This window comes from Chroicocephalus ridibundus, chromosome Z, assembly GCF_963924245.1.
Source record: "Chroicocephalus ridibundus chromosome Z, bChrRid1.1, whole genome shotgun sequence".
NCBI lineage: Eukaryota > Metazoa > Chordata > Aves > Charadriiformes > Laridae > Chroicocephalus > Chroicocephalus ridibundus.
Genome location: NC_086316.1, coordinates 61,588,678 through 61,605,761, shown reverse-complemented (window position 1 = coordinate 61,605,761; position 17,084 = coordinate 61,588,678). Strand labels below are relative to the sequence as shown.

At 36.4% G+C, this 17,084-nt stretch overlaps 1 protein-coding gene across 4 annotated transcripts in view; it reads right to left on the bottom strand.

The window, feature by feature from the left end:
* Positions 1-17,084, bottom strand: part of TENT2 (terminal nucleotidyltransferase 2) — a 49,332-nt gene that overhangs the window by 20,057 nt on the left and 12,191 nt on the right. For all 4 annotated transcript variants that reach the window (XM_063319593.1, XM_063319594.1, XM_063319595.1 and 1 more), the window contains 3 exons: positions 11,792-11,861; positions 7,613-7,689; positions 4,029-4,157 (listed from right to left, as the gene is read on the bottom strand). In XM_063319593.1, the coding sequence (XP_063175663.1) occupies positions 4,029-4,157; positions 7,613-7,689; positions 11,792-11,861 (276 nt within the window). The remainder of the gene's footprint in view (positions 1-4,028; positions 4,158-7,612; positions 7,690-11,791; positions 11,862-17,084) is intronic.

Genomic DNA, 17,084 nt, shown 5'->3' with positions numbered 1-17,084 from the left:
TAATTCACAGGAAACAATATCATATCAACGACAGCAAAGGGTTGGACTGAAATTCCATCTTAAAAAGATCTATCAAGAACTTCACTTTCTTGCATTTTGTAAAACAGAAGTTATTCAGCAAATCCTTCTATTACTGTATTTTGTATATAGTAGTATAAGGAGTTAATTCAGCTAAGGGATGCTGTTACTAAGATACTACTATTTGTAGAAGACATGAAAAATTCTACAGCAGCTGGGTACTACTTCACTTATAAAATTCATGTTAATTCACAAGTAGAAGAAACTAATCTATATTCCCTAAAAGAAAAAAAAGCCACTCTTCCCCCCCCGCCCTACATCTAATGCAATATTATACTGTCACAGCATAAGAAGTCTGCAGATACTACAAAAGTACACATTCTTCAGCTGCAAAGGATTACACACTGAGTCTCCAAAAGTAAAGATAAAATGCCCAGTACACTTAGAAGGCATTGCTAGCAAAATCCCCATAAAATACATAAATACAGTGTAATGCTGTTAGCTGGTCTCCTGAACAGCAAACAGGTTATGAAAGTTACACAGACATGAACAATACAAACAAACATAAACTAAACAATTTTAACTTGTATGAAAGTCAGGGATGGGAGAACATCTATTGCGCAATACAAGTATGGGGGAAAAAAAAAAAACAACTTATCTCCCAGGTTAGGTGGCCCTACAGATAGACAGAAAAAAAAATCCTGAAGTATTCACATCCCACACAAGTCTTAGAGCAGCTACAGAACTGTTAGAGCACTCCTCATACTAAAGCTTTAACATTGTATCTTCAGCATTTATTTGTTTTAAAGAATTGGGCTACATTATTCACTAGGGAGAATGATAATTAAGTTCAGCACACAGGACTCTGACTTGGGACTTAATTCACCCTTCAGACAAAATCTCACAGGGGATGAGATGTTACAGAATCCTTTTTCCATAGGGACTAAGAATCAGAACAGCAGAATTCTCAGAACATGCTCAGGATATCTTCAAAGAGTATAGTATATTAACTAGCAGGACTGCTAAGAATATGATCACAGCTGCTTTAATAATATTTTTATTTTGTTTGTGGGTGTTCAGAAATGTGCAAGAGCATCTTATTTCTGCACCATCTTGGACAATTTCTATTTCTCTGCCACACTAAAATAAAAGGCAACAAAATCTGAGCAATACAAGCAATGAAGATATTTTTTCTGGGTCTGTTTGCTATACTAAGAGGATGCAGTTAAGTGGAAAAGTTACCACTTACCACTAGCATTCACCATGAGTTTTCTTTTTCTTACTGTACAAGATAGTTGGACCTGTTACCTGGAGGAAAGTTCATGTACAAGACAGTAATGTATCTACAAAATAAACTCAAGCCACACTAACCTTAGGTCCAAAGACATCCACACAAGTATAAGAATATAGAAATGGAGTAAGTGGTAAAGGAAAGAAATTTGCCTAGTGAAGACAGGGAGAGTATTTATTAAAAAGCAAGCTTTTATTTTGTTTTTTTCCTCGCCAGTAACAGCAACAAAAGCTTTATTAGAAATTCTATGACTAGGACACAAGCTACTTTCAGTAGCATCACATGCATGTAGCAGAAATGGGGAAAAAACCCAAACGTTAAAATCTGCATGAATAAAACATCAGACTCTAAAAAGCTCGTGCCAGATACATGTCCAGAGCCACACTTCAGCCTTTTTTATCAGAGAAGCCTGCTGAAGCACAGGTAAAAGGCTCCTTTTTGGGCTGTGGACTGCTGACCCTTCCCAGGCAGCTGACAGATCATAGTTTTGCATGAAAAGGACTATCTGAACTTTTTTTTCCCTTTACTAGACAACTGTGGCAGCTGCCAAAGATAACTACAGCAAATGCCCTCATGCTTTCAAGGTTAACACTCTGGCAAGCCTACGCATTTATACTTCCTTGCGACTCTTACTCTCTTCCCTTTTGTGTGTTAGTTTTATGCACTGCTCAGTAATTGCTATCCATGACTGCACAAAGCACCCAATACATCCCTCTAGAGTAAGTGGGATACAATGAAAATAGATTTGGAGAATAAATTACCAAGTGAAAAGGCCTGTTTCCATTAAAAGTATAACACTAACTATCAAATGCTTATCAAGTCACTGTTAAGGTGGTCACTAATTGCTAGACCATGTAAACATACATTTTCTCCTCTCCTGCTTGTGCTTCACCTTTGCATAGCAATCTTCACATGCAGTAGTACCCAACATTTTCAAACTTGTATCTAATAATCACTTTGGTATTTTTAAGTTCATTTAATCTCTGCCAAATGAACTTTTTTTGTCTGACTGATTTTTTTTTTCCCTGGTGTGTATTAAGGATCTACAATGAAGTACTCAGTCACCTCCATTATGGTTTCAGAGCTGTGACAAGACTTGGCCACATTTTGTTTTCTGTCCACAGAAACAAAAAAAAATAAATGGAATTCCATCATAGTAGATGCAGAGAAAAAACCAAACATATTCACTGGATAGACTAGCTTATGTCCTCCTGTCTTCCTCATTCGTACATTAACAACGACCACAGAGTATGGGCATCAAAGAATTCACAAGTAATCCAGCCAACTGGATCCCAAATACACAAAACAGTCTCCTAGGTCCTCTACTACAGATACTGTTCAGGTAAAAGAAAAGCCACCAGCTTGAGTCAACTATCATAGAAAGCTTTCCACCCTAGTACAGAGTGGGTGTAGAGTGATCTTGAAACTAATAAATAGTTGGCTACCCACTCTACAGCAAGTATCTACATTCCAGGCCAAACACACTGTCAGAGGAGCTAAACATTGTTTCTACCTGATTTAAAAAGAAAAAAAAAAAAAGAAAAAAGATTAAAACGTACACAAACTCACAGATGGAACGTCTAATGCAATGTGTCCACAGATAGGATCATAAAATGTTAACAACCAGCTGCCATTAAAATAACATGAACAATCAGCACATTACAAAAAAATTAAAGCAAAGGTGTAGAATGAGTACAAGCAACAAAATACAGTCTATACACAAACTGACAGGAATTAAGAAAATACTTCTACAGGCACGTTACTCCACAAGATATACACTTCACAGGTTCCTTGCCTTCCTTGCTGAAGCCACTTATCTCCCAATAAAGAACCAAGAAACTCATGCTGAGCTAGATGATTTCTTAAGCAAGAATTGCAAACTACAAAAATCACAAACATGGACTTCCTCTACAAAAGAAAGAAATAGAGGAGGGAATAAGCTCATTTCAATTTATTCCTCAATAACATTTCTGGACTGCATGGGATTCTTGAATTTTCAACAGGTATCCTTAGTTTCTGAGGTAAAGTTTTCCAGCTTCATACAGATGTTCAATGTTTCAATATATTGAAGTCTCAAGAAATCACACTTCCACTGGCAGTCAAATATCCCAACTTCTAATGGCCTTTAACATCTGTCACCTTACAGAAGACAGTAATCAGTGGAAAAATCTAACCGCGTGGTAGTGCATTCTTGCATACACATATCCTCCATGTTCAGCCCTTTGCTCACCGAAAGACAGCAGAAAGACCCACAGCATTTGTTGCCCCTTTGAATTTTCTTGGAAGTTCCCAAATTAAAAAAAAAAAAAAAAAAAAAAAAAAAACCCAAAACCAAAACCAACCATGTAACAAAAAACCCAGAAAAAAACCCACCAAACCAAAACTCACTGAAATTGTTATTTAGGCTTTTCCCTTTGTTAAAAGGCAGATTTCTGTTAACTAGAGCTTGAGTTTATTTTATAGTTACACTGTGTCCTGCAGGTACATTGATATATTTTTTTTTATTTTTACCCCTTTAAAGCTGGTAACTCTGCCTCCAGAGAAGAGGTCCATTCGTTAAAGAAAAATGCCGCACTAAGGAAACGGAGTAAACACACTTTATTTTCAGAATTTTCTGTGTGGAAATGAGAGTCCTGCTGGTGTTTGATTTTATTAAAGAGGAAAACTACATAAATATGAACTTAAAAGGGACAGTTTTAACACGTAAAAAAATACTTACTCTGTAAATAGTGCAAAACCATCAATACAAGACTATAGCTGTTTAAAGTACCACGACTGGCATCATTTATGTCATGAAAACTTGCCCACTTCTTAACAACAAGTACTAACGGACGAACTCGATTCTCAACTGCAAATAAAATAAATACATCTCAAAAAAAGCACATTTGTCTAGACAGCAATCAATCAACAGTTGTTCCTACTTAATCAACATGATACTCTTGTATTCTAAGATTACCTTTTGCAGTCATTTAATAGAAATTGTTTAGTTATTCTACAACTACTATCCATCTTATAAAAATCAGAAAAAATATTTGCATTTGAAAACAGTCTTTTGAGTAGTAAAATCCACAGACACATTACAAGGGATATGCCAGCCAACTTGCAGATAAGAAAAACTGAATACATCAGTCAATGTAGCAGTGTCACATTCCACTTTCAAGTTCTCCAGTTCATTGTACTAATATTCCCTGAATTAACTTGCTGCCAGGGCAAAGCACATCTAATTTTTTAATTATTATTTAGACTATACACACTTTGAGGACAGGGAAAAGAACTCTCCTGGTTGGAGGACACAGAGCTCATTCTTAAGTTTTCCTCAGGATCCATGAAAGCAGTAATGTCTGTATACAAACATTAATTTTAAATTTGTCTTATCCTCAATAGCTTTTTATGTAGATGAGATGTTAGATACAATAACTCATTAAATCAAGACATATGTTTTTCATGAGGAAAAATACAGATACACTCATATTCCAGGTATGATATTCTGAATTTCTGGGGAATATTTTAATTAAGAATTACCTTCTAATTAAGGTAGTAACATGTTGTAGGGAGATGTCACTCACCACCACCTCCTAGGGACGTTGCAGCATACTTAATTTATAAAGTGCAGATATGTGGCAGCAGATCATCAGCTCAGTCAAGTCCTTTATGATGGCCTTACAATGCATTGTATGTTCTGGAGTATCTTTTCTAACCTGACAACACTGTCCAAAGTTTTTGTATTCTGCACATCAGGACAGGAATATAACAATAGGTAATCATAGAATGTGTTGGGTTGGAAGGGACCTCTAAAGGTCATCTAGTCCAGCCCCCCTGCAGTCCGGGACAACAGACATCCTAGCACAGCACCAGTTGGAGTGCTCTCTGTTATTCTGAAAATGCTATCAAGCATGTGATTTTCTCCCAACCTGTTCACAGTGGTTCACCACACATGCCCCTGTAAGTGGCACTTTTTTTTCTCAGCAGGAATGACCTAGATCTGGAAGACCTCTTAGAAACCACAAAGCTCCTTACCACCAGTCACCTCATTCCCAGTGGTTGAACTAAAAAAAATATGACTATTAGTACACTAACTGTGAGATGCAGAATTACTTTACAGTCATCATATGAACATGCATTAACTGAAATAGGATTTTTCCATGCAAGAAAAATGCAAATAGGCTCAAATTCCAAAAAGGACTCTTTTGCGTGTCTGTGCGTGTATTACAGTAGAAAACATCTCTTTTTAGTTGATCTTATTCTGAGATAAGGTTTTCTGTCTCCCAGTGCCTGTAATTAGTATTATTATAAATAAAGTTAGTGTGTGACATGGCCAGTAATCTTTTCCTGTAGCTCTTTCATCAGTCAACAAGCTACCTGCTTGAGAAAATGCATAGTAATGTAATTTGCTCAAAGGTCCAGATTCAACTAATTGAGAAATACCTACCATCAATTGCTGATTTAATTGCAGACATGCTTCCTTAGGCAAACAACTGATAACAGCATAGACCTCAGTTTCTAGCTTTGCTTAATCTACCTACATTTTCTGTGGACATTCCGCTTCACTTTGTCGTATCATCTTTGACGTTTTCTACAGCACCTATGCACCAATATCGGAGGGCTGATTTCAAAAAAGACACAAGAGCATCCACAGAAGTATTTGTGGTTTGTTTTGGTTTGTTTTTTTGTTTGTTTGGTTTTTTTGTTTGTTTAGTTGGTTTTTTTTTAAATCATGCTCACTAAGATAACAAATCCCTTGTTTGCCTGAGCAACAAATTTGTTCTAATGGAACAATGAGACCCATATATCTTCCACGTGAGAGGTAATTAGATCTTTTTTTCTCCCATGCAGAGTGAAGCCCTTCAGCCACAAATTTAAATGAGCAGGCTAATACTTTTAATGCTATCCACCCTGGTTGATATGACTTCAAAAGTATGTAAAGAGACTGACTGAAAAAACTTTCCATTTACTTTTGTTTGCCTTCTGTCACCTGAAGAGTTTTCTGGTCCAAAGAAGACAAGACAGACTACGCTTGATATAGTTTGCCCATTTAAGAAAGTCCAGCACAATCAGGATATAATCTTTTCAATCACAAGTCTCCCTTAGTTACTAACTCACTCCTTAACCTCAAGAAAATAACAATTATTTATCCTTCATCAGGAGACATAAAGTTAATTGTGCTGGCCTTATAAAAGTGGGCACCAAGGCAGAATGAAAGAAACGGTGGGACACTAGGACCCCTCCCACTGCTTTGTTCACATCTGGACTCTTGTCTGCCCTACAGTGATATGCTGAGAGCAATAACAGAAATCTGTGGCAGAAGTTAGGAACAACTATGTCAACATCAGACTTGGTGAAGTGACCCCTCAATTGTAGCCATGAATCACAAAGATTATTTCCCTAATCTTTTTAAGCTTGGAAGGAAAACCTTCTCCAGGCATATGCCTTCCTGAATGTATGAAGAAATTATAGTTGACCAACTGATCCCGGACAAGTTGTAGACTCTCCCAGTAATGTGAATATGGACCACTAAAATTACTCTGACCAAAATATTAGTAAAAATGAACTAGTAAAGGTAATTTCTACTGAAAACTTCCTACCCAAAAAAGAAGGGAATTCCTGTATGCAAGAACTGAAGAAGGTGGTAAAGCAAGAACTACAAGCGGCCTAGAAGAATTAGCCTGAGGTCCACTCCTTATGTATTTATCTGCCAAATGACATTGTGTTGCTATGTAAGAAAACCTTAGTTTAGGCCTGAGTGCTGTTCTTATTGCTTCCCTTCAGAAGTCTGTTTCACAATCTCTCCCTAAAACACCAACTCCTGACACAAACCAGTTTTATTTTGGGGTTAGTATAAAAACTGAAGAAGTATTTTGAATCTTCCAAGGAAAGACTCTGTAACACCATACAGACACAGCTAGCTATCAGCCACACATACCTATCAGTGGCTGTAAGGAAATAAAAGAAACTGGAGATTATACCACTAGATAATCATTAGTATAATGATCTCGTTATCTGCAGAATACCAAAGCAGCTCTTGTAGCAGATATGAACCTTAATATGAAGAATGTTTCTTATCTTCTGAATATAATCATATTTGATTAAAAGCATACCTAGCCGGTATGTATCAGTTTTTGCCATATATTTAGAGTGTGCAAGAAAAAGTTATCTTAAAGCTATCTAATGCAGCTCATTAGGTAATTTTATACATATATATATATTAACCTAATATATTAACTGAATTTTAATAGTCTATTAATACCAAAATACAAATTTAAAAACCAAAGTTTATAGAAATAAGAAAATACATTAAAAACTTACTGTGTGCATAGGTTCTCAGAAGGAATGTATTTCTTATTCCTACAACATTGTTTACATTCAAGTCAAACTCCACACAGCTATTGGAGAGGAGAAAAGAAAAAGAGTCAAGCATCATGGTATTCAATTTCAGAATATTTATTAACTAGTTAGTGACAGAGATGGAGAAATGTAGCTTTAAGATAATACTCTAAAAACTTTCTTCAAGCAGAGTTTTGATGCTGTGATTTCTACTCTGGTTTTGTTTCTAGGAATCAAATTGCTTATAGACTTGAATTCCATTATTAGAAAACTGTAATTGTTGTTTCATATAGAGAATACATGTAGATTCAAATTTATGCCTTACGAAACTTAATATATCAAATACATTTTGGATTGTTAACGAATCTTTCGCCCAACTAGACTAGCACTACATGATTTACTACGGACGACTTCTGATGTGAGGAAGGATTCTCTGAGGTATCAATTTAGGAAATCATGCCAATGAACAGAGAAGGAGAATTGCAAGAGGTCAAAAGGTAAGAATCTTTTTTCTGCAATGATGGGCGGAGATAATCAGCAAGCACTTTGAAATGAAACATGTTTATTAGTAAACATTGCATGTTTTGTGATAAAAGTTTTTAACTGTTTCATGCTGTTAACAGCAAATAAGAACAAGGCAAACAGCGCTACCTGCTTTATTTATATTGATCAGATCCTGCCTCAAAGTTTGAATTTCTTACTGCATCTAGGTCTTAACTATCCACAGTACTTAAGAAACGTTATTAAATTCATAGTTAATAAGCTATAGCAACATTGTAACTCGCAACAAGAAGAGCCTGTTATTGACAAAGAAGTAGCTATCTGCAATGTACAGCTATTACCATTTTATATATCCAAGCCTCATTCACATAGCATGTTTGCCTGAATATTCCTTTGGATTTTCTTGAATTATTGTAAGGGGAACATGGACCTTGAATTTATTAAGCTGGATAAGACACATTCATTTGGTGCCTTTGGTGTCAAAAACAAAAGGTTTTTGACATCATTTGCTACATTAAACCATTCTTTGCATCAAAAGTATTACATTTTAAACCTGCATTAATATTAAGCATGACTTTTTAGATGTCTGAAGAGTACAGTACATAATAGTACAGGAAATAAACAACCTTGAGCTACTGCTTTACAGTTGTAAAAGTAACCATAAACACCAGTAAGAATATTAGTTGTATGTGAAGATAAAATAAAGAAATATGTCAGACTGCATACGTAATTCAAATTAACCCCAACTGACAACATTACGATTTACTAGATGGTGATTAAGCAAGTTCTATTTCTGTTATTTTGTACTTTAATATGCATATTTAATAGTTGTTGCTATTATGGCAAGCAATAAAGGTTTTGTGCTGTTGGGAACTCAAGTTCTACCAAAAGCACTGAAGGAGAGGAAAAGAGTCAACTGCACATCAAATGTAGCATAACTGGAAGCTTTTGCATCCTCTGTAGTACAAAAATCTTGTTAATTAATCAAAGGCTTGTCTGGTGGTGCTCTGCTGGCTCAATGCCGGCTCTCAGCATTGGAATTATTTCCTGGGAAAGACTACAGAAAAAAAGATAAGTCTTTAAGTGCAGTGGATCTTCCCTTACTGTTATAGCACTAAAAAAACCTTTAAGATGAAAAAGAACAAACACAAACTGAATGCTTTCTTGTTCACCAAGTCCAAGTAAGTGGGAAATGGCAATTTTCAGGTATATATGGACCATTGGTAACATATTAGAATTCAGATGCATAGGAACCTTATTGCAGCCTTTCAGTACTTAAATGGGGCTGCAGGAAAGATGGGGACAAACTTTGTAGCAGTGTCTGTTGTGACGGGACAAGGGGTAGTGGTTTTAAACTAAGAAAGGGAAGATTCAGACTGCATATAAGGAAGAATTTTTTTACTCTGAGGGTAGTGAAACACTGGCACAAGTTTTCCAGAGAGGTGGTAGGTGCCCCATCCCTGGAAACATTCAAGCTCAGGTTGGACGGGGCTCTGAGCAACCTGATCTAGTTGAAGATGTCCCTGCTCATTGCAGGGGAGGTTGGAGGAGATGATCTTTAAAGGTCCCTTCCAACCCAATCCATACTATGATTCTGTTCTATAGCACACATTGAATTCTACCATCTTCTCCCAGCAGCCAGACATCAAGAAAACTGGCTTTCAACAGAAGCTCATCATGTTTAGTTTCTGGTTTTGGCTAAAACAAGGTTACTGCCTTGTGTACAGAATATTCAATCCATTTTTCAAGGCCTCTGTGAAAAAATGAACAAGTGTGCACGTATATACATGTATGAGCCTACAAAAGACAGAGGCCGATAAGAGACTAGAAAGAGATAGATGCCTGAGACAAAACATGGGTGGAGATGACAGTTTACGTAAGAGAAAAATAACTGGAGATAAAAAAAATAAAAACAAACAAAACCCGAACCCAAAGTCATGTCATTCTCTCCCTCTTCCCTCTTTCAAAAAAACAGCACAGGAAACCAGACGGTGAACAGTACTGTTTTTTTCCTCTGAAAAATGTAATGGGCAGCTTCTAGTCTAAGAAGATTATATTTTGATTTACTAGGAAATAAAGAATTTTTAAAATCCTGTAAGGGATATGAATATAATGACTTTTTTTTTTTTGCAAGTGACCCTAGTATGGACTGTAAATGCCTACAAAAAGACTTCAATCTTCTGACATATCACTTAACAAATTTAAGGTTTCTTTTTAAAGTTTATTTTCTGATTTTATATTGGAAAAAAAATATCTTGCTATAACTCCATGATTTATTCAATACTTGTACCAGGAATTTACCATTTAGTGCATCTATGAAAAGACTTGCATTGTTCTATGTAGCTAAGCATTTAACCCAAATTTTAGCCTAACAAGTCTAATACTTTCAGAAAGCATGGGAGAAGCCACCTTCTGTACTGCTAGAGGAGAAAATTATAAGATAAAAAATATTCCAATTTTTAAAAGGTAGGCAAGTATACAGAAGTAAATATGAGATTATATGAAAATGAAAAAAGTATAAAGCAAAAAACCTAATGAATGGTATATAATTTCAGATGCAAGAAAAGATTAAATGGGTGACATTTATCAGTTCAAATGGAAAACATGACAGATTCAGTTTTAACACAGCAGGGGTTCTGCCCTGATAAAGGTACATTGTGACAAAGCACATTGTGATATGCTTTTATAAAGAGAGGCCAGAGAAGTGGGCTTGTTTGTTTTTAAAAGACAGAGACACGATTGCAAAATTTTGTAAGTGTATAGTCAGGATGAGATACAAAAGAATTGTTCAAAATACTACTTAGAAAGAATCATCAAGCTATGTTATTACATGAAAGTGATACACGTAAGTCTTACAAAAATCTAAGCCTATAAATACCGGAAGATTTCAAAATACTCAGACTCCCAACCAATTTGAGGCATTGCACAGTTTTTTCCTCTATCAGATACTTTTATCACACACAATTAAGAAATACATTTTTCTGTGTCCTAGTACAACACTCTTTATTATTCAAGTCTTCATTATGAAGATACAAAGAATGCCCATAACATACAACACATCCACTTCTCTATTACTTCCTCCTTCTAAAAAAAAGTCATACAATTAGTACCTAACACTGAACAGAATATGTAATACTACTTCGTTAAACAAAGAATACCTCCCTAGAAGACAGCAGAATACACTCTTCTAAAATGAACAATAGTTTTTTAATCAAGAAAACAGCGTCATCACAAGAAACTAAAGTTTGTTTTGGTGTTATTTATATAGTATAAATGCTGTGAATAAGTCCTTAAGCAGCTCAATAGTTAAGTTTGCACAGCAATCAAAATTATCTTTCACAACAGTTTTCTTGCCACTGTTGTTTTTCTGTCATGAACCATTTGTCACCATGTACAAATAACCCATAGAAATACATGATGTAGTGCTACTAATTCACATCACAGAAACTAAACAGCACCTCAACCATAGGTGGTGTTTCAGGCCATCAAGGAAGTAAGCTGACTGCCACTGCATGCTAGCTGTACAAATCTGCAATACAACTATAGCACAACACAAATAAACGAAGCATGAATTCAGTAGGACTACTCATATGGACAGTACATATATAGAGTGCTTTCCCATGCCAGAGACTAATAAATGATGTTGAACAGCATACTTACCTGACTTTATCCCTGAACTTCACTATTGGCACTTTTGCTCGAATCAGCTGAGGTCGGTCAATGTAGCTTGCTGAAAGGGAGAAAAATATGCAATTTAAGCTTCATGTAAGATGCTGATCTTAAAATAAGACCCTAAAGTGGAGTCATATTAACTGATTTATAGCAAGTAGTAGCCTATTAAATTTAGAAAAGATATTCTCAGAAAGGTTGTGCTAAACTAAGTAACCTTTAGCAACTGCAGCAAATACACAATCTAGGAAAACGTGAGAAAAAAAATGCACTAAACATTAGAGAAAAACATTAGTGGAAGATTTTTCTGTGGGAAGTGTATTCTAGAAATTTGAACATAAGGAATGCAGTTCTACAGTGCTTTCACTGAGCAGTACTTGTACTAGAAATCCTGAATAGTTGTAATAAAGGTTCAAAAAGAAGGGAGCAAGACCATATCCACCCAGGATGGTGAGCCACTCAAGCCCAGCACTACATTGTAGCAATGTGATCAGCTGCATACTTTTTAATCCTGTCCAGTTTGCTTAAGACCTGGAACTATGCATTTTACCGATCAAAAAATATTAACACAACTGTATCTTCACTATGCTTATTATACTTAAAACTACCTTTAAGGAGTGTTTATTTGACTGATAAAGTACATACCAAGAAACACATTTCCTATGGAATTGTTAGTGAAAACAGGACACCGCTTCCCATCAAAGATGGGATAAGCTTTATTTGCTTTTGCTTTAATAATGATAGGACACGTAATAAATATACTATTACAGGAGTGCACTTCAGATGATTATCCACACAGTATAGACACACAGGTTCAATGCCAGACCATCCCAACCCAAACATACTGAGCTCTGCCAGACTCATACAGTGCCACCAAATGCACCTTTGCAACCAGATCCCCAAAACTCTTGCATCAGCCATATTATCTGCAATTTCCCTATTCTTGATGATATGTCAGGCTATATTTAGTAGTTGCCCATAATCCTGAATGAGAAACGTGCCCAAGAAAGTAATGGAAGAGAAGCAGAGCCTGTAGGTTACATGACATGAATTTGGTCAAAAAGCACAATTTCAGTAATTTCTTCTGTTGCAAAATCTAGGACCACTTGAATTTGCCCATGTGTAACATCATACATTTTCTCCATGCTTCTATAAATTAACCTCAAATTACCATAAATATCTATGACAAAGCTAGAAGACATATAAACTAAAAAGAACCATAAATAAAAGCTGATTTTCACTTTTTTTTTTTTTTTGGGGGGGGGGGGGAAGAGGGAGGGGGCAGGGGAATGACAGAAAAAAGGAGGTATTTCTATTGGTCTTGATAGCAACCTTGATTAAACAGCGTTATCTCCATTGCATTTGGATGACAACTTCAGTTTTGCTAAAACCCTACTGTGCAATATTCAGTTAAAATACATTTCACTTTTTTTTTGAGACTTTCTGAAAGTGTTTTATGGATATGTACATTTAGACATATTTGATCTGAGGTAATCCTTTATCTCGATTTTAATGCATTGTATGATCCCAAACAAACAACACAGAGACTGGCACTCAAAAAAGAGATAATCTTATTAACTTACCAATTTTAAACAAGCATCTTACAGAATTCCAACCCATGTTAACTGAACGTACAGTCTAGTACAATTTACACACAAGAGCGCCCTCTTTCTAGTTGCACCTGCAGACACATACAAGCATTCCTCCTCCAACATCCCAGAACATTCTTAAAGCGAAGCTATAAAGTGTTGCAGAGCTCTCTGACTCCTTTCCTTTCGCTAGTTTAAAATAAAGATGCCCAATGCATTAGCACCTGGTAGGCAATAGTGGGTATCTATCTGCATGCCACAGCAATTAACGTTCCTCACTATGACCTTTCTCAAGTGCCCTTTAGGAGTTAACTGAACCCATTCTAGTGGCAATCCACTTGCAAACACATCCTTGTCTGCAAATGCCTCCCAGTACTTGATGGATGTTTGTGCCAAATTCATTGGCTAAGAAAAAAAAAATAATATCTGAAAACATAATCCAAATCTGTTTCCCAGGGTGAAACAAAACAAAGAGGATGTTAGAAGGCAGTAACTTGTTGCTGGTACCCTCTTTATTGGCTCACACCAACAACACTGTTAGCAGAACCTTTACTGTACATTAGATTGTCATACTACAAGGGAATAAACAGTCACATACATGTGATGTGGAATTCTGAAACACACACAGGGTGAGTGCCTTAGTAAACTGACTACCTGACCTTGAAGCTATGACCAGAGGGACTACACCAAAATACACGTAAAGAATTACACATAGCTGCTCCACAATTTTGGGCATGTCTATGAAAAAGTCACAAATACCACTTCAGCTGTAGTGAAAAAGAATATAACCACTTCAAAAGACTAAGCATTGTTTCATAAATAACTTATTAATTCAGAATTTCAGATTAAACAGCCTAAGTCTCTCTTTTCTTTTACAGAATAATAGATTAATCAAATGTAGAAAAACATTAATCACAAACATGGCACATGCCAAAAAGATCTGTGGCATCCTGTACATGTAGCCTGCTCTCATTGATAGGGTTATACTATATAAAAAGAAACTGGACGACACAGAAGGCTGAACCAGAGTCATGACGAATCTAGGAGGTTACAGCCCAGCACAGGGTTAATTAACTGTTGATGTTTGCAATTCACCCACCCACCTGCACAGTCCTTCAAGGTCATTCATTTGAGTTCCCTTGCTTGTCTTAGCTGTTGCACATTCCCCACTAGACAACTGTTAGGTAGATTCCTCTCTGATATCCCAGTCTCAACACTACTGCAACTCTTTGTATAACTAAGAGAAAATGAGCTCTTTGTCATTTATTCAGACAGTAAACACCAGTCAACCCAGCACTGCTAAGCTGTTTTTCAAATGAATCCTGCCTAAACGAATCTGAAGACAGTAGTAAGTTTGACGTTTACTCTCTGTGGTTTGGATTATACTCTCTTCCATATGTTGTAATGGTTACCACCCCAAAATCATGCTTCACATTCATGGAATTAAGATGAAATAAGCAGAGAATCACACTCTTATAGCCCTGATTTTGGAATGTACAGGAACACCATGGAGTGCAAGAACAAAGAGGAAGATGTTAGGAAAGGCACAGCTCCTCTCATGTTTCTGAACTGAAATGATCTGGAAAAACTTTTTAAAAAGCACTAGAGCATTACCTGTACCACAAATCTCCTCCTTATTTCTTTTTGTCCTTTAACTCTCACAAAATCATCCCAAGAACTTTGTTTAAATAACATCTTTTCTTTCCTCCCCCTTCTTGCTTCTCTTATAGCTTGGCACATACTTAGTTGCTTTCATGTTTGGCTCAACCTATGTTTATTTCCATTCTTTTGTGTGAAGCAAGGAATAAGCTTAATGACAGCTCACACACTTGTTGAGAACATGCTGCAGTCTTTCTTCTACAGAAGAAAAAAAAAGAAGGAAATACTTAACCATCATTGTCAAAGGGGGATTACTTTAAGATTACAGGATAGCATCGTATGTATTAACTGGACAGCACAAAACTTAAAAATAATGATCAGAAGAAGGTTCATACCTTTCAGGTTGTTAAAAAGCACATGCCATAAAATACAGAATACTGTGGGAATGAAATTGCAGTTCTTAAAGAAGCTTGGTACAGACAAATCTTACACTTGCTTGAACATAGTGGCAGCATACGTGTACTGCTAACCCTTTAAAAGTTGCAAATCTAGAATTCTGGTTCAAGTTGAAATAATGTCTCAAAAGAATTACAATTTCTGTAGGCTTTTTCTTTAAATGTATGTACCTTTAGAGCCCATCCTTGATGATTAAGCAGAAGCTGACTTCTGAAAGCCGCAGAAGGTAGGAAATCACTTTAAAAATTGCAGTTCTATTAGAAAAGAACTCAGCAGACAATCTGAGCTGACAAAGAATAGCCATTTCTAAGCACGTAAACTTGACTCCACAAACCCGCAGGAATGACAGCAGGACAACGCTGAAGCACATACTGCTAAAATCGTTTCCCCAGAGGTGAAGAAAAGGCATATGAATTCATTAGCTTCTGAAGTCTAGCCTGGAGAAACTCCCTCCCCGTCCCCAACCAAAACCAACCCACAAGCTACTTCAGAATTATGGATGACAGAAATTATATTTGCCTAAGTACGTTTTAATGAAAATAACTGGGCAACCCCCTTTTTTCAGAAGTACTGAACCTTAGCATAGTTGAGCTACAGTTTGTAATTGACTAAATCCAAATGGAAGACCCATACGGCAAAGCCTTTTCATTTTGAACATTTCAAACAACTTTTGTCTATCGGTTCTATCCACAGAACATTATACACAGGCACAAGGACAGATGGCTAGGTATAGGAATTCGTGCCCATAGTGATGTTAAGATTATGAAGAAATGATCCAAGAGGTCTACATACCACAACTAAGAGAGTCTGACAGGAGAGGTAATATCAGCAGTGTTTTGTTCTACTACACCTTCCAAAGAACATTTTGATTAAATGAAGCTAACCAAAAGGCACTTGCAAGATAACAGAGAATTAGGAATGCATCAAAAATGAGCAATGGCACAAAGAAAAACCTGCTGTGATTGTCCCCACACGACCATCACGTCTTTCTGATAATCATATTCCCCGGCAAACAAACTTGATTTTGTCTAAAGCTCTGTCACAGAACACAACCTCTTGAAAAAAGAAGATGGTGATAGTTTATTTAGATGCTCCCTTTCTGATCCCTGAAAACACAACTGTTTTATCACTGTGCTTCTCAGAAAGCACTGGAACATCTCGCATCCTACGCCAACATAGACTAAGTGCTGGACTCCTTACGCAAACATCAATATACAATAGTAATAAACCACTAAGTATCAGATGCCTGTTCTGCAATAGATTTATCAAGTCTCTTGTCAATTGAGCTGTTGCAATGTGGGTATGCACGCTTGCCAATGAAGAAATGTTGAAGCCTTCATTTAGGTTTCTGGTGTGTTCCTTTCACCATTGCAGGATTGTTCAAAACAGCAATATAAGGAGTGGCATCAAAGAACATACTGCAAGTCTGAGAAGTAGGGGAACACAGTCATTGATATAAATAAATGACAGGGTCTTTTATAATTTGAAGGATGGTACAAAAGTCTCTTTGAAGTAGGAGGCTTTCACATTTAAGTCAAGAAATGCCCATGTGAATTCTTATCTGAAGAGAGTCTAAACAACAACTCATAAGAACTATGAATTGATCTCTTTCTCCTGTAATTGCTGGTACTGCCAACATT